The following is a 27,669-nucleotide window of genomic DNA, read 5'->3' on the forward strand; positions in this document are numbered from 1 at the left end:
ATTAGCAGGTAGGACAAAAAAATCAGTTCTGTCTCTGTTTGGTTCAGTCCATTGACAAGCATTCCTCCCCTGCCCGCCCCTCTGTTCCCTCGCACCCCGCCCCTGATGATGGAGATACAGGATAGTGGCAGTCTAGCGCTGGGACCTCTCTTGCCTCAGTTGAATCTCTGGAACTTTTGTTTCGTTTTGAAACTATTTGAAGCCCAAAGCTCTTAGATACTAGCTTGATCTCTTAGTCTTTCGTGATCGTGTCACTTTCTCTCTATTCCTTGTCCCCTCCCCACTTTTTAAAATAGCAGATTTGACAGTTTATTGAGCTAAATGAGAAATCTTGTCAAGGGAAATCCACCTCGCTGTCATTTTTTTCACCGCTCCCCTGGCTGTTAGGCAGATAGGAGGGTAATGAACTCTGGTCCCCAGAGTTCGTTGGTTTTGGTCATTCATGCTCCACCGGCTCCTTGGGCAGCCGGGTTGTTGGTGAGCGCTGGTGCTGGCTGAGCGAGGCTGTGTAGTGAGCAGGAGATGGACCGCTTCCTGGGTTTTGTCAAGCAGATCCGAAGATCTAGGAGGAGAAAGGGGAAAAAGTACCGACCTGAAGAGGATTACCACGAGGGCTATGAGGATGTCTATTATTATGCTTCCGAGCATTTTCGAAGTAAGCGCTTCCCTCCACCCTCCTCTCCTGTTCCCTCTAGCTTGCCCGGGCTAACAATAAACCTTGAGTGGAGCTTTAATCTTAAATGCAAAAGGTTTCCCAGATGGTGTTCTTTCTGAGCAGTCTGTAAGTACTAAAGTGTTACATTTTGCTTGATTTGTTACAAGAATAGCCAACTGATAGGATCTAGACCACAGTATAATCACCCCAGCACTAAATGCCTGGTTAATATTCTAGATATAATTAATTGTGTTATCATTTAATGAGTTATTCAAAAAGTATGTCACAAACATATGTAGTAGGTAGCTATACTATGTTCTGTTGTAGTATTTTTCAATAACTCGTGTGTGTGTGTGTGTGTGTGTGTGTGTGTGTGTGTATTTTCCCCCTTTGAAAATAGAAAAGGCTAACGCATTCAGAAGAAATATTTCTTGGTATTCAAGTTGATGTTAATGAATAATGACCAGAATACAGACTTCTAGACAGTTACCTGAGATTAATCTGAACTGTTGTTTGTACAAGGAAGTTCAAATGTTTTTTTTCTCTGATGCGTGTTAATAATTTTGTTATTAAATTAAGAGAACTCTTGCTGTCAGCTAGAAACAGCAATATCTATTGAATAAAATAATATGTCCATATGGAGACATTTGTAAATTGGCTTATATGTAGCAGAGTACTAAAATTTTTCATGTACCTGTCAGTACTTTAAGCTCCTTGTGAGGTTTAGACCGGTCCCACTAGATTGAAAATGCCTAGAAATGCCATAGGGTACAGAGAGAAAACAGCTCTATGCCAAGATCACTGAGTTTTTGTGTCCAAATGAAGGGGAAGAAGATGACAGTTAAGGATGATCTGTACTTTAAAAATTAAAAATTACTTCTTATCTTCTTGAATAAGAATTTTTGTAAACTTGTACTTCAAGCCCAATTTTTCCTGGCCTTTTGATGTCTAACCATGAATGTATTACATTTACTGCCTCTGAGCATTGACTAATAAATAATTAAGAGCCCGATTTCTGTGGCACTGAAAGCCATGCGAATTAGTTTCACATCACAAAAATTCTGTTGTGATTGATGAAGTAAGGCTGAGAGTTAAAAATTCATATGTGACAATAATATAATAATGCAAAATTGTACTTCTTTGATATTGCCTGGATTATATGGCTACATTGCTTTTACCCAGTAATCTCTCTGTTTTTGAGAAATTTCCTTTATATGATGCTTTTACATGAATAATGTGTTCTAATGTAGTGGCAGTCTATGTTTTCTAAATTTAGTTTCCATAATATATTCTAGAATTTCATTAAGATTTGTATCACATCAAAAAATACTGTCAGCTTGCGTGAGCAATTCTAAAACCTTAGAAACTGGTGCTAAAAGCTTAAGAATTTTTAATTAGACTGGCATTCATTGTACAGATTTCTTGGAATTAGTATATACTGACTCAACTCATAACCTCAGGTTTATATTGTGCTCTACATTTGTACAAATAGAATCAAAGTTCTTAAACACTCTCATTCTATTTATTTTAAGAAATTAAAAAAAAAACTAGAAATACTCTTAAGTTTACAAAAAGTCCCTACAAGCAAAAGTATTTTGGAAGGTATACAAGAAACATCCCGAAATACAGTTAAAATAATGATGCAATGAAGGTAATAATCTTTATAAATCAAGTAAAATAATAATGCACTTGAAAATCATGTCTGATCTGCCTTGTCAAGGTCAGGCTAACAGTGAACTGTTAACCATCAAAGTCATTTGCCAAAATATGTAACTGATATCTTTTCCTTGTGATTTATTAGAAAGCACACATTATGTAATACAGTCCATTACTTTGTGGGCTCAAATGCATATCGAGTCCCTAACTTTAATCTGTTACATCATAAACAGAATATGTCACAATGGACTCAGGCCACTTGGGATTTGGTATTTTATCAAATGTCAAAATGCTAGAGCTTTAAAAGAAGATATGTCACATTGGCATAATGACCTGTATAAGGTCCTTTGACTTCAAATTCAGGACCTTCCTCTCAGAAGTGGGGAGATACCACCTTACATTTTATAGCTATAAAAATGTGCTAAAGATCAAGGCTGATTCTTAGGCCTCTCAAATGAATGATATGGTTGGATTCAATTACATCTACAGCCTATCTACTTTAATTAGTCTTTGGTTTAATTTGAAAAGTAAAGACCTGTATGTTTCTTTACATGACTTAGAAACTATACTTATATTAAAGGTCAAAACTTGGGGAAATTACTCAGGACATCTAAATCTTGGTTAATGAAACCATGTACCAAAAGTATCATTCTTCTATTTTTTCCTATAGAGTTTGTTTCTTCAGACTTCTTCACTCTGACTGGTTAAATTCTTATTGTTTTACATGATCATAAGAACTTTAATATATTCTAAAATGATAGCAAGAACTAGTGAGGTATCTTCTTATGGATTCTGATTTAGAGCATTAGCAACCTTCCCTTTATCTTAAATACAACATTATATGTATTGCCAAAGCCTAAATCAAATTGCGCTGGGGTCAGATGCTAGAAAAAGTTTTCTGTGTTTTTTTTTTCAAAAATGGGTTATTTTTTTCTGTAACACTGTCAAAACTGGCCTTTAGCAATAATGATAGATTGACTTTTAATAAAATCTTCTTTATGTTGAGTTGATGTCTTTAGATATTTTGATGGTTTTGATATCAAAATATTGTTGATATTTTGATATTTTAATCAATTACTTTTGTCACTCATCTATTCTTTCAAAAATTCTGAAGTTCAGAATTACACAGATAAAGACTATGGGCAAATAACCAAATATTTCTGGGAGTTAGTTCCCTGAAATGTGACACAAGGTGTTTTTATTCTAAAGATTTTTCTAATTATAGAATCATATCATTCTTAGTTTTGCTAAATTTCTATAACAATTCAAGTTCAAGTAATGATATTGGTGCAAGTTATTATTAATTAATTATTAACTTATATTTTCAGTGGTAGAAAATAATAAGGTTATTCTATGTGGCCCATGATGGTTTCTAACTCCTGAGCTAAATTAATTCTACCTTAGCCTCTCAAGTAGCTGAAACTACAGTCGTGCACTATTGTACTTGCTTCAGGTAGAGATGCTGATTGAAAGATTTTAACTTAATTTAAATAAAATAATTCACCTGAATATCTTGACAGAATTAATTTTGTGACAGTAATTATTATTAGTGGGATCCCCATCAATTTAGATCATAATATATCCTTGAATATTAATGATGTCTGGGAATTTTGATATATTTACAGAGTTCTGAATATGTTGCAAGTCCCATAAGTCCTTAATTTTATCTACCAAAAAGCACAATTTTCTCTTTAAATTCTCATAGAGATGATTCATTTGGCATTTTTTTCTTAAAAAAAAAACTTGATTGTAAAACTTCATAAACCTGAATGAAATGAAAGGATAGGGTAGGCTAGGAAGGTGGCCCAGTGGTAGAGCGCTTACTTTACATACATGAGGTCCTGGGTTCGACTCCTCAGCACCACATAAGCAGAAAAAGCCAGATGTGGTGCTGTGGCTCAAGTGCTAGCTAGCCTTGAGCTGAAGAGCTAAGGGACAGCGCCCAGGCCCAGAGTTCAGGCCCCACAACCGACCAAAAAGAAGAAGATAGGATAGACCCTAAAATTAAGTTATGCTGTTACTTTTGTTTTTCATTAGGTAATGTGGGCTAGAAACTTTTAAAGGATGTAGTTACTTTTTATTTGATCTTCTTTCCAAAAATATTGTCTATTCCTATTTAGATACTTATATTTAATTACACAAGAAAGCATCTAAATTATAAAGACGTGTATCTTATAAGCATCTCTTAGGACTGTTTATTAACTCCATGATCCAAACCCTTACCTACCACTGTCTGTTTTGAAATGGGGGGGAGGGTTATTTATTTCATGTATGGCCCTGGCACCTTTTGCAACTGTATAATGGCACTGAATTAAGAAGTAATGAGGTTCCTCCATGGTATGTACTTATCTGGGTTTTCATCCTCTCTCACTTCTGCAAGAGATACACTTTGTAAGAAGCTACTCCTGCTAGGCTCAGTGACCCATTCAACTTTTGCTCCCAAGGTTACTTCAGGGAAACTGGAGGAAAGGGGGGAAATGGCTGCAGTGCTGGCCTTTGAAGAAAGATCATTTGTATTTACAAATTATTTCCACTTGTTTTATTGCTGTTACTTGCCCACTCCAATATATATTGAACACCTTGTGATATGTTCTATGTACACATGCTTCTGTTTGTGTATGAACATTGTTCATTAGATTTTTTTAAAAGCAGTTGTATTCATTTTAAATCCCTAGTTAGGCAATTCAAAATTTAAATTTCCTTGGCTGTTTTAACTACATTTTAAGAGGAATGCTTCTCTTTCTTTAATTTCATTTGCAAATATTGTATATTATTTTTCTTAAAAAAGAAAAAGCAATTTTGGTGATGGGTTTTTATAGTGGGCGAACTTTTAAACATTGATATGAGTGATTAAACAAGTAGTTTCTTTTTACTAGTTTCATTTCAATTTTTTCAATAAATGCATATAACTATACCCACTTTGTATCTGGAGACTGCCATCTAGTTAGAATTCTCTCTTGATAGATGAGCCCGAAGGATAGAATAAAAAATGATAAAATATACTGATCACCCTGTAATATGTTCAAGAGCAGAACACATAATTAAAGAAATGGTTGCTTTCCCCAGCATTTGTGGGAGATGAAGGGAGAGGGCCAGGCAGCAGGGGGGGTGGGGAATACAAGGAGAGAAGAAGGTACATTTCTTTTGTGGGTGGTCTTTATTTCTCTAGAGCTGAAAACAGAAGCCATTCATTTTTGTTAAAAACAGTCATCATTGAGGTGACAGATCTTGGGTCATGGATGATTCAAGCCTAGAAAATAAGAAGTCTGAAGAATTAGAAGAAAGATTATCAACAGGGCTTGTTTATAAAGAAGCAGTTTTCTTGTTTTGTGATTATCTGGTTTACTATGAATTGCTTTCAGTCTATCATATATTTTGTTTGGCTGAAAATTGACAGGATAGCATATTCCATTTGTTAGGTTTGTTGGGTGTTTTGTAGCAACAGCGTTTAAATTCGAAACTGTATTTTTTTCCTACATGGAATAATGTAAAAAAATGTTAAAGATTAAAGAGATCTTAGGACCTACTTTATCCAGCCTGAGTGTTCCTTAGATTAAAAATAACTAGGCTTGGGCTGGGAAAGTGGCTCAGTGGTAGAGTGCTTGCCTTGCGTGCATGAGGCCCTGGGTTCAATTCCTCAGCACCACATAAGCAGAAAAAGCCAGAAGTGGTGCTGTGGCTGAAGAGCTGAGGGATAGCGCCCAGACCCAGAGTTTAGGCCCCATGACCAACAAAAATTAAAAAAACAAAAACAAAAACAAAAAACTAACTAAGGAAGCCAATAAGTTAATTTACACAGGCTCTCACCATTCGTTGCAGACAGGCTAGACTGTTCTGCCTACATATTTAAGCTCTCTAATGACCCTTCTGGTGATACTTAAGACCCCAGATTCATCTATACATGACAGAACTAATAATTTCTCTGTAAGTAATAGCCTTTTTTAATATTATATCATCTTATACTAACTCTTGAACAGAAAAGAATTTCTTTAAATTTCAAGTCAGTTAACATGGTATCTTATTTATTGATGATACTTACGACTAACTGTCAATGAGTCAAAAACCCAGCTAATAATATTTCCTGTTTTACAACAGTAGTTGTATTAGTTTGTAAACACAACTCTTCATGTCAATGGGTATTTTTTCAGGGGGCTTCAGATAACACAATCCTATCTGGGAATATCCAAATTAAGACTGTTTGGAGTGCAGTCAGGAAAGCTCACTATCTAGTGTAGGAAATACTTCCTCAGCATCCTACCATGTGGGCATCAGCTTTTCTGAAAACCTTCCAGTGTAAACACATCCACTCCTACATAAGACAAGTCTCAGTATAAACTTACGTTTCCTTTAAATGGAGCCTCAATTATATGTGAAGTTGCTAGCATAGTCTAATAAACTACATTCGTTGCGTTTAGCATATTCCACAATTAATATATTGAGCCAAATAAATAGAAACTAGATTGAATTTAACGCACATTTACATTTTGTGTCTCTTCCCTACTCACATTTTTCTTTCACTGATATAACATATGGCTTGTAGAGGTGAGTAATTTCTTCAGCGCTATTTTTGTCTTAACTCTACAAACCCGAAAGATCTCTGTTGGGCCCACATCCATGTGGCACTTTAAATTTCCTTTTTCATTTCCTTTTTATTTTACTTCTAAGAGATTATCAAGGCTTCCATTTATTTAGTGAAAAATACGTTTTACTGCTTTCTGTTTGCATGATATACTAAGTGTCTGTCTGCCCTGAAAAATCTTTTTGTTTTGTTTTTTTGCATTTTTAACCATCCTCTAGAAAAAGGAAGAATACCCCTTTTTTTACTCCAATTCAGTTAGTCCTGGGTGACCAGAACTGGTCATGATTATAGTATGTGTTTGCTAGCTTATAACAATGAGTCTAGCCATGGACTCCTAAGCTATGCCTGGTCCATTAGAGTATACTGTGTGGGACTTCAAATTGAGCCTGATGTGTTACTACATAAAGAAACCATTGTGGACTAAGATGGAGTCATCCAGTATTCAAAGAAGGCAGAAAGGAAAGATTAAATCAGGAGACTCTTCTTGATGTGAAGTCTCTAGTTCTATACTTTGAGGGCTACATATGAAGCTCCTGTGATAAGAAAGTTCCAGAATCAGGAGGGAAATTTAGGTTGGCTAGTTTCTAGTCTGGTAGCATTGATAAGGTCTTAACTTATAAAAGTTATTTATAAAAGATAAATTATTTGATTATTTCCATTTAGTACAAATCAGTGCCAGGAATAGAAAAGAGATGCTTTCCATGAGAGTTGTTACCTTCCAAAAATATTCTTCTCTACTGAGACTAACAAACTCTGTTAGTTTAGGTTATTCCTTTGGACTCTTATGCTGTCTTAATGACTCCTGTATTAAATGTGGTTACCACATCTCAGCTCAAGGCATAAAAGACCCAGGTATAGTGATAGGTATGTGTAGTGCACAGTCAAAACACTAGAAGGGGAAAATGATTGGGCAAATTTGAGCAGAAGGCATTGCACTCAGCACAACTAATGTGCATTTAACTACTAATGTGAATTCCATGTCCTTGTTTTCCTTTGAGAGAGATAATCTTGTTGAGAGGGGACAACACAACTTCTCCATGTACCTCTCACAAGATGACTCAGCCTGATATCAGAGGGAAACACTCTCGGTGGCATTTTTAATATATAATAAAATTGATTGTCATTTTTATTTGAAATATTACAAATATAGCCTGCTAGCTCAACTATTAAATTATTTTAAAACCAAAAGGATTTTCAGAAACCTTCAAGCGTAAAACCCACACATTTATATTTGTGGATTTAAACTATTATAATTAGGTCTATAGATACGTAGAAATTAGTTCCATTTTAAATAATAAAACTTGAGGAACATTCTCCTGGAAATTGAACTGACTACAGAATATGATGAGGTTATAGATAGGTAAGGTACAGTTAGATAAGATATTCATTACTAATAACACTTTAATGATAATGCTGGAATTCCCTCTTCTCCCCCAGGGATTGAATCTGAGTCCTGATACATGTTAGGAAACTGTTCTAGTACTGAGCTTCATCCCCAGCACATTAAAAAAAATATGATCTCACTATGTACCTCAAGCTAGCCTTAAACTATAGATCCTCCAGCCTCTGCCTCCTGAGTCTTGGGATTGCAATCATACCACACTGCCTAGTTATTATTTCTTTATCATATGAAGAATAGGAAAACTGCGCCATGGTAGAATGATAGAGTGCACGTACAAAGCCCAAAGTATAATGCCCAGACCTGCCCCAAATTTTTAGAAAAGAATAAGAAATTGAATTTATGGTCAGAATCTCATCATTTTGGTTCCCACTGCTAGTAACAAGTTGTGCATCCCTAATTCAAATCTCCAAATTATGAAGTGCCCCCAAATCTGAAGCTTTCTGAGTGCTGGCATGATGCTACATGCACCTATGTGATGGTTCCCAGTTGAAAGCAAATTAAAAGTATTATATGAAATTTCCTTTGGGTTATGTGTGTTTACACTTGGTTCCCATTCCCAAGATAGCTCAATATGTGAGTTCAGTAGCATAGATAGATAGATAGATAGATAGATAGATAGATAGATAGATAGATAGATAGATAGATAGATAGATAGATAGATAGATAGATGATAGATAGATAGAGATGTAGAATATATAGACTTGGAAATATAATACATTCCTGGTCTCAATCATTTCTGATAAGGGATACTATGTGAATGCAAAAGATTTCATTTTAAATGCTACTCTGTAGAGTGCAACATACTAGCAATCTTTGCCCTAATGGAGCCAGTTAGCCAACAAGGAAGTAGAATATAAAAACCATTGGTAAGTGCAATAAGATCAGGTCCTCGACCACAATGAAGTGTCATCGATGGTAAGAAGGATAAATGTTTTAACTAAAGCAGTCTATCTTTGAGGACAAGAGGTTGAATTGACCCTGATGGAAGAGACATGGCTACAGTGTTAAGTGAGAGGCTGAGGCATACAACGCTCTAGGGTTAGAAGTGTATTTATTTTTTCTAATACAATTCTTTCCTGGACACTTTCTGAATGAGTTGCTTTCCTCATGTTCATTCATAAAGTCAATTCAAACTTCATTTATTCTTAGGAATAAGGAAACTTTGGATTTGAATGAGGCCTGATTATAAAGACTTTTTAAATAGTTCACTAGCAGGTAAAATGTGTTTGCCAAATGGCACATGGTTACTCAAAAATAAAGCCTTAATTTCAATGAAAAAGATAGGGCTTCCATTACCATTTATATATAAATATCTTCTGCTAGACCAGTCTTGCCAAGTTAGAGTTTACTAATGCAAGTAATGAGAAAGTTATTCATTTTACCTTCACAATCGTGCAAGTGTGTCATAACCTTTATTCTTGGGTTTTAAACACCATTGAGTACCTAACCTATGTATTCAGAAAATACTTCTTTATAGTTTACTGCTAGTATGCCATCAAAGATACATCATGCTCTTCCCTCGTCTTTGAAATTTATCACATTATGGATTCTTAATATTTTGTACATGTTATGTGTTAAAGAAATTGTTTACAAAGAATGAGAAAATTATGCAGGTGTTTTCTTGTTACAGCCCCAAACATTATCATTATTACCTGCATTTTATGGAAAATTGGACACCATGTATTGCTGTTGGTGATTGCTACTTGTAATATATAAACAGAGAATTTTACATTGCATAGTTTTTATCTAAGTCAGTTATTATTTGTTAGATATAATTCATGGGATAAATATTTTATAGTTAGGAGTATATTTTGATCTGCTGATTCTAAGGAATTCTTTTTATGAGTTAAGTCTAAGTTTGTTACTTAAGCTTATTACTTTTAAAATGCATGCCTAAGTTCAGTGCAGTGGCTAACATTTTATAAACACAGATATTTCTGGTTGCTGTTGGGCTGCTCTATATTTTCATGTTGTTCTACTGATGGCATAAATTTTAGGATGTGGGAAATAACATCTGATTTGTGAAGATCTACTTTTTAGATGAAACCAAGTTAATGACAAATGTAGCCAGTATAGAGCGTAAAGCCAACAGTAGCATCTTTACTGATTCTAAAAAGCAGACAGAAATGAAGAGTACAATTGTGGCTAGCTCTTATTTTTGTAAAAAAGTGATTTCTGTGTGAGACATATTAACTCCCAAGTATTTTAAGACATGGATATAAACTTAAGCTTTGTAGATACTTTGCTTAATATTTCAGATCATGTGAGTTATAAGATTGTCAGCATTTGGATATAAATTTTTCCTTTGTGGATTTATAGTGGCTTCCATTATGAAGTAGAGTTGGGGAATTCTCAGTACCTGGGAACTATTATTTGTGGCTGACTTTTTTGTCTACAAATACCAAAATTTAAAAATATAAAGGAATCTTATTCTTAAGATTTCCCCAAGCTTTTAGATAATGATGCATTCTTTTCTCTTTATTTTTTATTATAATCTTTTTGGCTTATATATTGAATGTGTGTGTTTGTGTATAGTAGTATTAAGGCTATTTGAAAGATTATAGACATAAAGCAAATTTTAAAGTTAAGAACTACTGGAACCCTCTGATTTTACATATTAATCACACACCTTTCCTGTGGCTACAAAGGTGGCCTCTTGATACAGCTCCAACCATTCTACTCTTTCTCCCTAAATTAGACTCAGGACTCTCTGTGTATGTGTGCCATTACCATGACTCCATCGCTTTGTGATTACTCATATGTATGTCCTCTTGTGAATGTCACTTTTCATCTTCATATTCCAGCACCTGGGACAGAGATTGGGCCATAAATATTTATTGTTTGTGAAGCTGTGAAGGAGTCTTATTTCCATGTGTTACTTACAGAAACTTATCTTATTTTTCTACGGTAACTATTCATATATCCTAAATGGTTAGAACATTTAGACAACAAAACAATGTCCATAAGAGCTTTAGTCAGTCATCCTCCTCATTCTGATATTGCCCCATCTCTATACCATCAGCTCTGAGCTGCAGTGCTATATACCTTCCTCTCCCATTTCACTGTTGAAGAGCACTATTCCTCTGAAAAGGTTGGTAACAGCCTGGATGTAAGTCTGTGTCTCTACAAGAAGAAAAAGCCATAGGTATAGTAGGCATTAGTGCTATTTTGTAATACAATTTTCTTTCCACTCTTGCTCATTCAATTATTTTGAATTAAGTTGTGCTTTCAAGAAGATAATATGTCTTACATTTTGGTTTGACTTCTTTGTGGTAGTGTTTTCCCACCAGGTCTCAAATTAGGAACTAATGAATGTAATTCACTATATGTTTTTGATTAGAAGATAGTTGGACTCATCACCAGCTTGAACAAGTAGGCCCATCTTAGGGTAGAAGCCTTGTCTAAGCTTTGTTCATATTCCCTCAGCAACTTGAAACTGAGAGCGGAAAAGCAGTGTCACATCTGGGCATTTCAATATCTGCATAAGGATCCATTTAGTTTCTGTGAGATCTAACACTCAGATGACCAAAAGTTAAACAGTAGCTGGGCACCGGTGGCTTACGCCTATAATCCTAGCTACTCAGGAGGCTGAGATCTTAGGATCATGGTTCAAAGCCGGCTCTGGCAGGAAAGCCCATGAGACTCTTATCTCCAATTAACCCCCAGAAAACCAGAAGTGGCACTGTGGCTCAAGTGGTATAGCACTCGCCTTGAGCTGAAGAGTTGAGGGTCAGTGCCCAGGCCCCACGACCAACAACAACAACAACAAAAAAGTTAAACAGTAAAAACCAATGCATTTATGTGAACAAAAATGTGATTGTGGATAAAAATCCATCATTAATGCAGAATTCTCTTTGGGTGTCAAATAAATCCTATAACTCACAAGAACTGGAAAACTGCATTGGAGCCAGTTTTTTTATATTTATGTTCTCTTTTAGAGTCACATACAGATCCTTGTCCCCAGCTTCAAATAGAATAAATAATCACATATCAAATTTCCTGATGGGACACATTTCTCAAATAGAGGGGAAATTATTCACAATGAAGCACAACAATGTTGAGTGGTTATTATTGTGATTTCTAACCCAAGGGGTCGAGGAACTAGTGACTTAGTAGGAATTAGTATCTGATTATATCATGTATATTATCTAGTTTGTGCCTGGCTTTATCTGTGTCCTACTTACAATGTTGTATTTACGTTAAACCATTAGTCATTTTTTCTTTTCAGATGGAAGGATTTTGCTTTTTTATTTTTTTTCATAAAATAGAACATTGTTGGGGTAAGCCCAGATGTGCTTAGATCTCAACCAGACATTGTGGTGCACACCTACAATCCTAGCTATGCCAGGAAGCTGTGGGTAGGAGGATCACTATCCAAAGCCAGCTTCAGACAAAACCATGAGATCTTGAAGAATAACTAAAGAAAAAATGATTGATGGCATGGCTCCGGTGTTGGAGCGCTTACCTAGCAAGTGTAAGGTCCTGAGTACCATAAGAAATTACCATTAAAGAAATTACCAAATTACCAAAAAGAAATATTGCAATACTTATTAAATAGGATACTTTTAGGTTGAGATCTAATAGCACACTTCAGGAATGGTGTGATTTCACTTGGAATTACTTAATGGTGCATAAGTAAAGTAAAAATTTTAAGCTACACTAAGAAAATTCATAATGATTTTTTGTGTTTTTTTTTTTGTTTGTTTTTAAGTGCAGACTCAATTCTTCTGATACGGTGCACTGGGTAGATCTTAGTTTTGTTAAGCTCTTCATTTTTATATTCTTTCTCCTCAAATATCCCATGTCTTCCATTTTCCTACTTATTACTTTCCATCAAATCTTAATATTAAACTCACCAGGCCTTTCTGTCCCCTACCTGACAGAATGTTGCTGACTTCTCTTTCATTAGGTATTCTGGATCATTGATAAATCACTAGGCCCTTTAAATGTTTCTCCTCCTGTGTCTACCAACCACTCAGCCTTAGTGCCATCGAACTGTCTGTGGTCCACACTCCTGCATGCAAGCTCCTGACATTACTGGAAGGAAAACCTGTGTAACCATGGTGGTTGGTTGCATTACAGATTTATGAGCTCCAGCCTTAGCTGGGCTCTCAATGCTAGTCATTAATCTTTTGTCTTTATGTCCAGTCATTTTTTTTGTCCTTTTCCCTGAACAATTGTTCCCAAACTGCAGTGATCTCCTCTTCTTCTATCCATATACTCATTTTCAAAGGAAGACATGGACTCCTTGTAATTTCAAACTCCAGTCACCTCTCAAATACATTTTTCAAGCCATTTTGTAAGCAACTTGCACTTTTCCTTCCCCAAAGCACAAAAAAAGGTGCTAACATTATGAAATTGCATAATAGCTGGTGACCCTCTTGATTCTGTGCTTGTCATTCCAGTGCATGTGATCACCAGTGATGATCCAACTCTAAGTTTAGTGATCATTAAGACTTGCTTGATCTTTTTTTTTTTTTTTAATAGCAGTTGGCAATTGGCGATCAGTTTGGCCTTTGAGTCCTTCCTGTCTTGGCATCTATAACTCACCTGTTTGTCTCCCCATTTCTTATCAGCTTCCCCTTCAGTTTTTCTTTCTCCATTAACTCATTGAGTTCCCTGGAGTTTAGGCTCTCTTTTGGTTCTCATTCTGTACACTCTCTCCGGCAGTCCTGCTGCCCTTTTTGTAACTTAGTTACTCAAAATGAGCTCAAGTTCTATATTTCCAACTGTTACCAGAGTCCTTTATCACCTCAGACCTCACCTTTTCCTAAACTGAGCTCTACACCACTATCTGATACTGAAACATGTTCAGTTCACTCTGTCTTTGTTAGTGAAAGGCATTGCTGTGTTAAAATGAACTTTAAGTTCATTCCTTACTCCCTACATTTTTCAATTATATTTTATTTACTTCATCTACTTTATAGTTCATCTTTGTATTCCCTCTGTATCTAGGCTAGTGCAGTGTTAAACCTCAATAAATGTTTAATTTCACTTTATTTCTCACAAAAGTATAGGCAACTAGAATGTAGCTGAATTCCAAGGGACATATCTGTCTTCAACTTTGATATGTATATTAATGTTTAGGCCTGCCTGAAAGATACATCACAGTTTATGATGCCTGGAGGCTAAAATTTTTCTGAGGTAAAGTATGCTATTAGAGTCATAGTATTTCAATTCATGATTTTGACCTTGTTCATTAAAAGCAAAGTGGGCAACTTGAGTCTCAAGGACCTGTATTGCTGGAAATATTAGCTTGAAGCCTAGAATTCAATTACCATTGATTGCTTAGTCCAAAGCAGTTTATTGTTATCTTTTCCCTAAAACAAAATCAATTATGCTTGCTTGTGCATTTTTATCAACAGATCTTCTATTTGAAATTGATTAATGAATTGAAATACAATGTCCTATAGAAAATATGAAAAACAAAGTGGTGTTCTTAGATAACACAACATGTTAATGATTCACAAAGAATATCAGGAAGCTCAGTGGGAAAGGCAGTGGGTATAATGGTAACATTTAATTAAACTTTAAACACTGCTTAAAGTTAATATCAAAGAAAACTCTATTTCTTTTATAGGACAGTATATTTTTACTTATAAAAAGTTAACCAAAATAATTGGAATTTTCATGGTACTTGTAATTTTAAATCATTTTTTCTATAAACAATTATGTAAATATCTTTTTTTTTTTTTTTTTTGTCGGTCTTGGGGCTTGAACTCTGGGCCTGGGCGCTGTCCCTCAGCTCTTCAGCTCAAGGCAAGCGAGCGCTCTACCACTTGAGCTACAGCGCCACTTCTGGTTTTCTAGTGGTTTATTGGAGATAGGAGTCTCACAGTCTTTCCTGCCCGGGCTGGCTTTGAACCATGATCCTCAGATCTCAGCCTCCTGAGTAGCTAGGATTACAGGCGTGAGCCACCAGCGCCCGGCAATATACAGAATAAATAAAGATGAAAGAATTAGAAGTTCATATAAAGAGAAGTAATCAGATTACACTGGTTTGAAAAGAGTATTCAAAGCAGTTACTTTAGCGTGCAAATTTCAAACATAAGAACATGTTTAAAGAGAACATGGAAAAGTTTTTCAAATATCAGTAAGCAGCATATAAATTATGAACTATCAGCCTGTATGTTTTAATTTTGGTAATGGAGAGAGGAATAAATACAGTATTATTTTATTTTAGAATTTTACTCTGCTTTAGTAAACAAAAGCACTGCAATGTTAAATGGCTTTTCTAGTGTCATAGCTAATGAGAAATGTCATTCTTGTTGATTCATCTGCTTCCAAGTCTTACTAGTTTTTCTCATCTCTTGAATGGACATTTGCTCTTTGCAACAAGCTAATTTATCCACTTTATTTTCCTATGTCTGGAACACAGTGGGTGTTGCATGGTGTGTGTGTGTGTGTGTGTGTGTGTGTGTGTGTGTGTGTGTGTGAAATAAATTGGGCTAATGTAAAGTGAAATTTCAACTCTTGAACTTTCTCTTAAATGTTTTACTACCCAGGTATTATATTTATAAACATAAAAGAATGTGTTCTAAACTTCAATATAACAAAACTATATTTGTTAAGTTCTACAAATAAAGCAATAACAAATAGGTAAAAGATGAATATTTTATTGTTAATTTATTGGAGGTCAATTTCATTACATTCTATTAGCTATCTATTGCTTCATAAAAAAGTACCCCAAATCTTAGCATCTTAAACTAATGGACATTTCTTGGAGCTTGAACTCAGAGCTTTGTGCTCTCACTTAGCGTTTTCTGTCATTGTGAGGCTCTCACTTGATCTAACACCTCCACTTTCAGCTTTTTGCTGGTTATTGGAGATAAAAGTCTCAAGGATTGTGTACCTGAGCAATTTCAAACTGAGATCCTCAAATCTCAGCCTTCTGAGCATCTAGGCCCATAGGTATGAGCCACTGGCACTCAAAAACAAATACTTTTTTTTTTTTTGCCAGTCCTAGGGCTTGAATTCAGGATCTGGGTGCTGTCCCTGAGCTTCTTTTGCTCAAGGCTAGCACTCTACCACTTGAGTCACAGCACTACTTCTGGCTTTTTCTGTGTATGTGGTACTTAGGAATTGAACCCAGAGCTTCATGTATGCTAGACAAGTACTCTACGACTAAGCCACTTTTCAAGCCAGATACTTCTTTTTTTTTTACAGTTTCTATGGATCAAGAATTCAGGTGTAATTTAGCTTGGTCCTTGAGCTCCTCATCTCTCAGAGGGTTGTAATCCACATGTACATTGTAGTTAGTAGGTATCTGTAGACTGGACTACAGATCAAAGCTCATTTATGTGACTGTAGGCAAGTCTCAGGCCCTTGTTAGATATTGGTTGAAGGCATGAGTTGCTTTGTTTTTCCTATAAGACACTGTCTTTGGGGAAGTTTAAAAAGAAAAAAAAGGGCATCAGACCCCCTTCAGGGCTAGAGAGAACAAGAAAGGTCATATTAGACAAAAGACAGTCCCTTTGAGTCTTACTCTTGGACTTGACAAGTCATTTTTATTGCCTTCTCATCATTAGAAGAATGGTCTAAAGTTTACTCTATATTTAGGAGGAGGTGTTTCACTGGTCTGTGAACATGAGGATGTCAGCATCATTGGGATATCATAAGGCTGCCTTCCACATTCATATTAAATGACATTGTTTCATGCTGTAAATCAAAAGAAATGAAATTTGCATGTCTGACTTTTACCTTATGCTGACTTTTTAGGGGAAAAGTTATAGGAATTCAGTTCAAAGTGACTTTAACCAAATTAAAAACAAAACCAAAAAACTTATTTAACAAAAAGTGTCAGGGTTGTCCTGACATTAGACCTAGCAGCATTCTTCCCCTCCTCCCCCTGCCAATTCTACTCTGTAGTTCTGAATGAATTTTATTGATTGATCCTATGCTCCATAGTGGTCCCCATGGCTGGGAACAGGGACTGGGGGACATGGAATGACCAGATTGATCAGTTTAGAGTCATCTATTCAACCTAAAGCCTAGAAGAAAGTGTTAGGAACAAATCATTAAATCTTATGAACAGAAAAGAACAAAATAGAAAAATTGAAGTGTTATTATACTAGGACTGGCTAAAGGGCAAAGAAATCACTGAGGGCAGCGTTACCTATCTGTCTCCTTTATGTCCCATCCTGTCCTAATTCATATAGTTTATGGTGTTTGTAGTTTCCTCAGTACATTTAAGCTGTTATAACAAAATTCTACACATGGGTGGCATTATAAAAAACAGGAATTTAATTTTTCACTGCCCCATTAGCTGGAAGGTCTGAGAACAAGAACCTGGAAGCCAATGAGGGCCTGTTCCTCACATATAGTATCTACTATGTGCCCTCAGATTGGGAAATGTCCATTGCTAGAATGAAAAAGGCAGCGCCCTGGGTTCTCTTTTATGAGGACACTAATGTCATCCATGAGAATCAGTTCTCATGATGTCATCACACCAGATAGTCTACAATTTTAATTTAGACCATAGAACTGATATATATAAATATGTACAGGTTAATGTATCTCTCTTGGCAGGAATCAGAAAAGAACTGCATTCCTTACAAAATGGTTTAGATTAAATAACTGTTTAATATCCATAACAAAAGTAAATCACAGTTTTGAAATATGGATGTGTTCTACTGAAGCAAAATGCCTCTTGTACCTTTTGAGTAACCTTTAACTCTTAGTAGAGCACATCCTGTGACTAGGTCCATTCATCTATCTGAAGACTTAGAATGTAAACCAAAGCTTTATTAATGTGTCAGCTTACAAAAACAAACAACAACAACAACAAAAACAGGTATCTGTGACAGATGATATTTGGGATCAGCTAGAGCCATCTAGGGGCCAAATATTAGGTGTCCAGGGTCACATACCCATTAATAAACCCATAAACAGTAGTCACGGTTTCTTGGTCGATGTCATATTGTTGGATCTCTCCCCTTTCAAGTATCTAAAAGGTTAGATCTGGTGGAGGGGGAGGGTCAGATCTAGCTCTTCTTGAGAGATTAGATAGAATCCTTGGATTGCTGTTGTGATTATATTAAATTGCAGGAGAGCAGTTAAAAACCACAAATCATGTGTCCCAACCTCCATGCCATTTTCAATCATATGGTTCCATGTGTACACTGGTCCCTACTCATGATGCCTCATGGCTCATTTTTATCCTGGACCTGGGTGGACCTCTGAGGTCAGTATGTCCCAACATGCCAAAGCTCTCCCCACTGTGCTTCCAGCTAGAGCATTTTGCAGACAGAATGTTAGGGAGAGAGGCCGTTTGAGCAATATTCATCCATGAGTGCTTATCATTAGCCATTATGTGAAGCCTGAGAATATTGAGAAAAATGGCATAATCCCTGTCTGAGGATGTGGTGAGAGAGAAATGAGCTTGAGTCAGGGAGAAGAACAGCAGCTTACCTTGTCCCATGTTGCATGGCCACCAAGGAAAATTTGCAACCTGACACTATCCATACCTCCTTCTGATGGTAGGTTGCCACATGGCTCACAGAGTGTTGTCCCTCTAGGTCTGTCACTAACAAAATACAGCCTCTATGTGTTGAAACACTTGACAATGTTCGGCCACTGTGCCATTTCACAATTTTCTGCCACTCTTGCTTTCCATTCTTGTATTGATGTCTTGCCATAGGATCATTTTGGTTTCTTTCTTTACCCATGCCTATAAATTCTCAATCTTTCACATCTCTCCTAATCAAAACACTATACTATGGCTTTCTTTTTAAAACTCACTTCATGTTTGTGACTTCCAATAATCAGGATTCTATGGTTGCATTTTTGTTTTTGCTTATTAAGATCAATGAATAACTTAAGTGTTTTGAGAGTTGAGAGACTTTGACTAGATGTTGTTAAAGATTCTCCACATAATCTGTATCTACATGATGATACCTTATGGTGGAAAATTTGAAGCCTCTTCTGATATAAATCTTCATACGTCCTCTAACATTTTTCTTTACCTAGATCTCAGCTTCCCTTTACTTTCTTTCTACACCAGCTCTATTTTTGGAGTTTGAGACCTATGCTGACTAGTAAGATATCAAGTGGATAGTACACATTAATGGATTATAAAATTGGTTTGAGAGTTGGTCTTTAGGGCTGGAAAAGCAGCTCACTAGTACATACCCTAGTCTTGGTTCTCAGAACCAGGAAGAAAATACAAAGCATGTATAAAGTCCTGGTGTTGATTTCCAATACCAAGGAAGAAAAAGAGAGGGGGGGATGGGAGGAAGAGAGAGATGATGAGAGGGATGGAGAAAAGGAAGGAAGGAAGAAAACATGGAAAGGAGGGAGGGCAGAAGGAAAAGATAGATAAATCAGCGTTCAAGTATAATGTATGTTACAACTTGGAAAGTACTAATAGTCCCACTGTGTGCTGGGCTCATGAGTTCAACCTTACTGCTTCAAGGAGATATAAACAACCCAGAACTGCTAGAGAAGAATGGCTGGACATAGGAAGGAAGCACAGGCCCTTTCTTAAGGAACAGAGGTGTTTAGCATAGCCAAGAGAAGATCTCATAGAAAAATATCAGAGGGAAGCTACTACTTCATGCCGTCTAAGAATTTGCTTTGTATGGGTTTTAAAAGCAAGGCCAACACCAATGAGTAGGAAAGATCTCTCTCTCTCTCTCTCCCTCTCTCTTTCCCTCTCTCTTTTCTTGAAAGCAATACTGCATATTTCTTTTTTAAATTTTATTTTATTTTCAAGGTGATGTACAGAGAGGTTACAGTTATATATGTAAGGTAGTGAGTACATTTCTTGTCGAACTTGTTACACCCTCCCTCATTTTTCTTATTGATGCTGGAGAAGGAATAAATGCTGAGAACCATGATGGCCACCAGCATGTGTATTACATATTAACTCCAGTAAACTGATGGAATCTGGATCTATCATGCTGTTATTGTGAGGGACACTGTGGGAAAGTGAACTCGATTTTCCATGCTAACTCAGCCCCTTCTTATTGTAAAAATACCCACCTCTGACTCCCAGTGTTGAAGTCTCTAAAAGAGAATAGTACTAATACCAGTTCCAGGATACTGAGGCTATACCCTGAGGTGATTCACTCAATGTAGCCACTAGAGTGCCATTCACACAGTAGGTGATCTTGTTATTATTGGGAAAGATGGTGAGTTCAAAGAATTTTTTGTTTTTTTTTGGTCAGAAAGCAGTGATATTTACCATAGGAGAAAAAGTAGCACATGTGTCATCTTTGGGGTATAGTTGAATGAAATGATTACTTATGCTCAATTCTTTTAAGTTTTCTTGTTATATAGTTATCTACTTAAGAAAAATAACCTAGAGGAAATCTTGGTTAAATTTTGGGATTTCCCCCACCCCCGCTTCCATTTTCTTTTTTGTATTTCCTTCCCTGCTTATGTATCATAGAACAAAATTATAATAATTCTTTGGAAAGGAAACACCATTTCTGTTCTTTTAATCCTGGTAAGTAAAAAAGTCATTACACAATGAATGAAGTCAAAGAAATGTACTTTGCAGCACTGAAAGGATAAATTTATACTTCTTTACTATCTGTTATAGATCAGATATAGAGAAAGCAAATTTGAAGAAGAAAACTAAACCCTCAGACTATCTTTTGCCAGTTATAATATGCCTATCTGAATATATCTTTTCTTATATTTGTACTGAACTTAAAATAATGTTCAAAGCACTTTAGGGAGCAAGTGGTTATTTAGACTTTATTTGTAGGACCTGATCTTAAATATCCATGAATACTTAAGGGGAAAACTGTGAAATTAATATGTTGGCCATGACTCTTTTGCCCTGCTTATTCTATGTTATAGACAATGTTGCCAAGGAAATAAAGTTGTAGCATTAAAAGAGATACTATTTGCAAGATCATCTCTGGGTGTTGAATAATTCCTAGCCCTTGGAGCACAGTCCTTTCACAGATAACTGGTTGCTGAGAGAAGGGTAGTGCCTATGAAGATAGCTTTGGTCCAATCCAATGATTGTATTTTCCTCAGATATAAATGAGAGCAACTGTATTATAGTTCAGAAGCTCACTGTTTTGTTTCCATGGCATTATAGTGATCAAGAAATACATCTACTTGTTTGTTTATTCTTCAGTGTAGAATTGCTACAATGTACTGTTAATCCAAAGAAGCAATATTACACCTTAGTTAACATCTTAAGAATAAGGAGTAAAAAAATAATTAGAATCTTGACACCTCTACTTAATTGAATTTTAACCTTGTCCAAGTATATTAGCTTTTTCAGGAATCTTTAGTTTCCCTCTGTCAAATGTGGGTAATTATTAGACCTGCTGTCTCTTGTAAAGATTAGGAATGCCTCTATTACAAGATTGCTACTTGGTAAACATAGTATCTACTGTTATTAATAGGAAAATGGTTTATGAGTCGGTGATTTATGGTAAAGCTAGATTATGATCCCAGCTTTAACACTAACTAGCTCTGTAATTTTGTGTTGCTTACATCAGTTTTCTGGCCCTTTGTTCTTTAGCTACAAAAATTAAGAAAAAATTTATCAGATGATCTTGAATGTTATGTCTAATTCTACAGCACATTCCTGGGCATCAGAAGTATTTGAAAACTCAAAGTATAGCAAATGCATCCACCATTTTGTTTAATTATTTCAGTCTTTGCTTAAATATTTCTTTATGTACTAGAGACCTTAGGCTTCCCTCCACCTTTATCTCTCTCTAGGAATTTTATTGCCTTTAGTTCCGGGAAAGGTGTGAAGGAGAAAATTAACATCAGCTTGCTATTGTGTGAACACTAACTGATCTTAATTGCTCTATTTAAGATAACTCTTTGTTCACTTTGTAAATCCTGTTTCAGTCTGGATTCTTAGTGTTCTGTTATCAGCCATCACTTGATAGAACAAAGTTACCTAATATTCATATGAAAGTGCGTAAGTTCTTAATATACAATTTTTTTTTCACAGTTATAGAGCTTGAACTCTGGGCCTGGGCACTGTCTCTCAGCTTTTCAGCTCAAGGCTAGCATTCTACCATTTGAGCCACAGTGCCACTTCCAGTTTTCTGGTGGTTAATTGGAGATCAGAGTCTCCCTGACTTTCCTGCCTGGGCTGGCTTTAAACCACTGTCCTCAGATTTCAGCCTCCTGAGTAGCTAGGATTACAGGCTAGGATTACAGCCAGTGCCTGGCTTTGAGGCATTTTTCAGATCTGAAAATTTTTCAGATCCAGGCCAAGAAATAGAACATCACAAACCTTAAAATTTCCCTCATACCTTTTCCAGTCATTCAATCTCATGGAGCAAAATCAATATCTTAATCTCTAATGGGATGCCACAGATTATCTAGCATGTTCGTGAAGTTGATGTAAATGACATAGTACAGTAGGTAGTTTTTTCTATTAGATATATATCTTGGAATAGAATTGGTGGGTCATAGTGTGTGCAGATATGTTCAGTTTTAATTGACACTGACAAACAGTTTTTACAAATGGCTATGCCTGTTTATATACTCTACTTTTAGTCCCAGAAGTGAATAAAAGTTCCATTTCTGATTATCTACTTGACTGCCACCATTCTTCAAGAAGATTCCTGTTGTGTATTAAGTTAAACATATTTTGAGACAATATAATGCCTGTCACTTCTATCTCAGGAGATAAGTCATTCAAGTTTATTCAGGGTAGATCCTAGGTATATGAAATGCCAGTTATTCTCGTATATTTATTGCACCTTTGAATTTTGTCCTGAGTTAGAGGGGAATGGAAATGTCCTAAAATTAGGTTATGGTTATCTCTGTGATTGCAATAAGAAAACACTGAGGTGTGTACTTTACATGGGTAAATTTTATGGGATATTAACTTTATCTCAAGCTGTTGGTAAGCTTGGATGGTAAGTTACATGTTCATCCTACTTTTCCCATTTCTACCATTTGCAAATTAAGTTTTATTTTGAAAGAAAGGAAAGGAAGGAAGGAAGGAAGAAGGAAGGAAGGAAGGAAAGAAAGAAAGAAAGAAAGAAAGAAAGAAAGAAAGAAAGAAAGAAAGAAAGAAAGAAAGAAAGAAAGAAAGAGAGAAAGAAAGAAAGAAAGAAAAGAAAAGAAAGAACAAACTTAAGTGAATTTGGCTGCTTCCTTTACAGGTGGTGGAGGAGGGAAACACTAGGCATGGTAGTGCCACCTATAATCCCATCTACTTGGGAGGAAGAGATAAGAGGATCCAGGTTCCAAGTTAGGCAGACAAAATCCTACTCAAAACCAGCCAGACTTGTTACCCCAGCTACTCAGAAGGCAGAGGTAGGAGGATTACAGACTGGCCCCGGGGGGTGGGGGTGGGGGGACTGAGATTTTATCTGAACAATAAAGTAAAAGCAAAGTATTGTAATGTAATTGGCTTAAGTGGTAGAGCCCTTGCCTAACAAACAAGATTGAGAGTGCTGTCCTTTAATGTGGAAAACAAAGAAAGGATAACAACCACAAAACTAGATTTCCTCTGGCATAGTTGTTGGTACTTTTTCCCCTACCCAACAAGGGGCTACTACACTAAGAATTAATGTACTCTTTTGAAAAGGGAACCCTTCCACGGACCATGAGTTCGTGTCAAATAAACACGACTTTTAAAATAAACATTCCATATACACTTCTACTTCTGTTACTGTGGCTGGGTAACAAACACATCATTCACTATTGTGCACAATAACCACTTTGTCATGTCTTGGGTTCTTTGGGCCAAGGGTTCAGATGGAGCCCAGCAGAGAGCATGTCTGCTACCCACTGTCAGAGTTCCATGTTGTTGTTGGCCTAGACCTCATTCAGCTGTCAACCAGAAAGCCTGCATGTGGCTTTTCTACGAGGGCCAGTCTTTGCTTTCTCACAACACAGAACTGGTTCCATGAGGCAGCATTTCAAGAGGGCAAGGTACAAGAAGGCAAGGTAAACATGTCTGACATTGTCACCATATTTTTACCATCTGCTTTTGCAAAAGCTCATGGAGTCACTTGTATTATACTCTGTTGATCAAATCGCAAGGTTTTGTCCAGATTTAGGGGAAGAGGACATTGACCTAATCACCCACTGGGTGGCATGTTGAGGTCACAGCATGAAAAAACATGTGGAATAGAAGATACTGTGGATGCAGCTGAACAGGGAAACTTCCCTATTGAGCTGGATTGCCTCTTTTCTTCTCTATTGTTTCTGTCCTGTTCTATTTGTTTCCATTTCCAGTAGTTTCTTCTAAGGGTGGGGTCTGCCCCAGGAGGGAGTTGTGATTGGGCAGATTTAAGAGCTCACAGCAAGACCAAGATTGTCTCCTCCAGACTTTGGGGCCTTGCTGTGAACCCCAGCCCTCCTGGATTGGGCAGTTTCAGCCAGTTATCCAATCAGTCTGCAATACTCTCCAATGACTTTCTGCTGATTATATGGAGGTCCCCTGTTCTCAGACACAAGACAATGCTACAACTTTTCTCTAATTTCTCTTACATGAACATTGATATTACATTCTTGATGATTTGTCCCCACCTGCTTGAAATGTAATTTTCATTTTTTGATGCAAGTACTGTCCATGGAGTTTGGACTACTTTGCTCTGACTGTTTTTAGGTAGTAAGTTGGGATGACCCCAAATCATGCTGCTGGTACCATCACCGTCTAATCTGAATTTAGACAGAGGAGATGTTTTAAAAATGGAAACTAGATTTTGCGCCTGAGTTAAAAACCTTAAAAAAAAAAAAAAAAAACCCTTCCTGTGGCATCCTATCACACATCCTATCCTATCACAGTCAGGTTAAAACCCAAGGCTTTGCCCTGAGTACTCAGCACATAGGGATTTCATCTCTCTGTCTTCTCTCTCTCTGTCCCTCCCTCTCTGTCTCTCTCTCTCTCTGCATCATCTTCCGTTCCTTCCCTGCTTCAGTGTACATTACCACAACAATCTTCTTGTCTTGAACTTATTGAAAATGAGTTGGATGACTGCTTCTTGTTATGCAAATATTTTAAATATCATATCATGTCCTTACACAGGCTTGACTTTCCTGTCTGTAGTGACTTCTCAGTCATTCTCTACCAGGCTTTTTATTGTCTACCAGATTCATTTTTTATTTTCACTGCTGGATATAACATTACATGATGGTATTTATAATTTCTTATTGGGTCCCCTGTCATGTAAGGAATTCTTCTGTTTCCTTAAACACTGTATATGTTAATAGGTTGGATGGGAGAATAAATGAATGAATGAAAGTAAATGACCAGTATGGATTTCCCAATTATATGATAACCACCATCAGAATTTCTAAATTTCTTTTCTATGGACTTCAATTTATTAAAAGTATTTCTACCTTTTAATATTCTTTGGTACAGTAAACTTGTGATGTTCATAAGAAATATGCATAGAAGGCCTTCTTACATCCGCAAAGTCACAAATATTATATCATAAAACTTTCTCCAAAAAGGGTACTAAAGTATAACTGAACAATTTAAGTTACCTCTTAATGTTTCTTTGAATGTAGAATGAAAATCATTTCCAAAGCCATTAAAATAAATTCAACCACCAAAGTAAATGCTATCCCATATAACACATTTTTTAAAAAAAATTTTCAAGGGGTTCTTTTTCCTTTCAATGCTTTATGGTTTAGCAGATAGAAGAGTCTGGTTTAATTTGTAAACCTGTCATATTGACCAGCAAGAGGGGAAGACAAACTGTCGTTGCAAAGCTTCACTCTGATTTCACTTGTTTTGACTCAAAATTATTTGTTAGCAGAGACATTTTCTTCCAGTACAGCACTCTTCATTGAATAGGTTTTCTGTGTTTACCTTCTTCTCTTTTTTGTTTTCTTAATCTCACTCACCCTAACTGAAGTTTCCTTGCATTCTCAGGCTGACACTGGCTGGAAAGGGGAGATCAGGTCAAGCTCTGCCTTCCTGTGTTCATTTCCTATCAAATCTTGGTGATGTTGGGACAAGGTCCACAGCTTTCCAACGTTTCTTTGTCCCTTGTTTTGATTAAAGTGTTCACTGTTGAACAACTTTGTGCTTTTACTGAGTACATAAGACTGGTTACATACAGAAATATAGTATAACCCACAATGTTGTACAAAAAATCAACCATTTATTCCTTCACCTGCCTACAGCTTATGTTTTCCTTGCAAGATTGGGTGTCTTTATTTTCCTTTCCTGTAATAAATACAACCTGTTCACACATGCAAAAATGTTACTGCCCACTGCTGAGTAGCAATGCTCCTGGTTTCCTACCAGCTTTAGCATCTGTTTCCACTGGAAAAATATTCTGGAATAAGACATTTCGTGCCTTACATTTGGTCACCAAGGAACATACTGCAGAAATAGCAAATATGAGATCACATCTCCATTTCACTAGCAGTAGAAGCTAAGACTTGGAGATGTTAGATAAAATCAAAACTGACTTATTGTGAGTTCATCTATCTCACCTCTAATGTCTTTGCCATTCGTGTATGTGTGTGTGTATGTGAGAGAGAGAGAAAGAGAAAGAGAGAGAGAGAGAGAGAATGACACTCTCTTTTTGGAGCTATAACAGCCCAGTCCAATAGGAATATAACATGAACCATAAATTTAAATCACATAGGTTTTTAATAAAAGCACAAGGTGAAATTAGTTTTAATGATTTTTTATACCAGTGTATCTCAGATAGTATAATTTCAACATGCAACCCATGTAAAATTATTAATGGGGTTTATTCTTTCTTTTGTACATCTTCAAAGTTGTGATATATATTTTACACTTTTAGTGCAATACACATGGTCTAGCTATATTTCAAGTGCTCATTTGGCTAGGAATAGCAAGAGACTACAGTACTGTATCACCAGAAAAAGGGAGGAAAAGAGGGAGGGAGGAGGACAGAATTAATATGCAAAGAGGTAAACAAGGGCAAATATGAAATATTATGCAAAGAGGTAAACAAGGGAAAATATGATTCCTTATGCTTCATCTTTTCTTGATGGTACTGGGGTTTCAACTCGTGGCCTCATGCTTGCTAGACAAGTGCTCTACCATTTAAACCACACCTCCAGCCCTTTTTGCTTTATTTTCTGAATAGGATTTAACATATTTAACATCTTTGCCTGGCCTAGCCAGGACTTGGATCCTTCTATTTACACCTCCTGTGTAACTGAGGTGACAGATTAATATCACCATGTCCAGCTTTCGTGGTTGAGGTGTAGATGGGGACTCTTGATAACTTTTTGCCAGGATTGGCTTTGAACTGCAATCTTCCTGATCCTTACCTCCTGGTAAGCCACCATCTTTGGTATAAGATACCTTGAACTTCTCTCTTCTTCCTCAAAGCCAAACACAATTTCTTTTGTACTTTTCAATTATTTTGTACATTGTATACATTATTCCTCCTCTTTTTACACAAATAGAAGTATACTATTCATTCTTATATTTTCATTTGT

The 27,669-nt window shown here is 36.3% G+C and overlaps 1 protein-coding gene across 6 annotated transcripts in view; it reads left to right on the forward strand.

Moving 5' to 3' along the window:
• Grip1 (glutamate receptor interacting protein 1) overlaps positions 1 to 27,669 on the forward strand; it is a 607,772-nt gene that overhangs the window by 246,288 nt on the left and 333,815 nt on the right. For 5 of the 6 annotated variants that reach the window (XM_042699081.1, XM_042699083.1, XM_042699085.1 and 2 more), the window contains exon 1: positions 523 to 655. The exons of the other annotated variant lie outside the window; for it this stretch is intronic. In XM_042699081.1, coding sequence (XP_042555015.1) covers positions 523 to 655 — 133 coding nt within the window. Of the gene's footprint in view, positions 1 to 522; positions 656 to 27,669 lie in introns of those variants that run through there. 6 annotated transcript variants of the gene reach the window in all.

Source organism: Dipodomys spectabilis, unplaced genomic scaffold, assembly GCF_019054845.1.
Source record: "Dipodomys spectabilis isolate Male_0828 unplaced genomic scaffold, ASM1905484v1 ptg000234l, whole genome shotgun sequence".
NCBI classification, from domain to species: Eukaryota; Metazoa; Chordata; class Mammalia; order Rodentia; family Heteromyidae; genus Dipodomys; species Dipodomys spectabilis.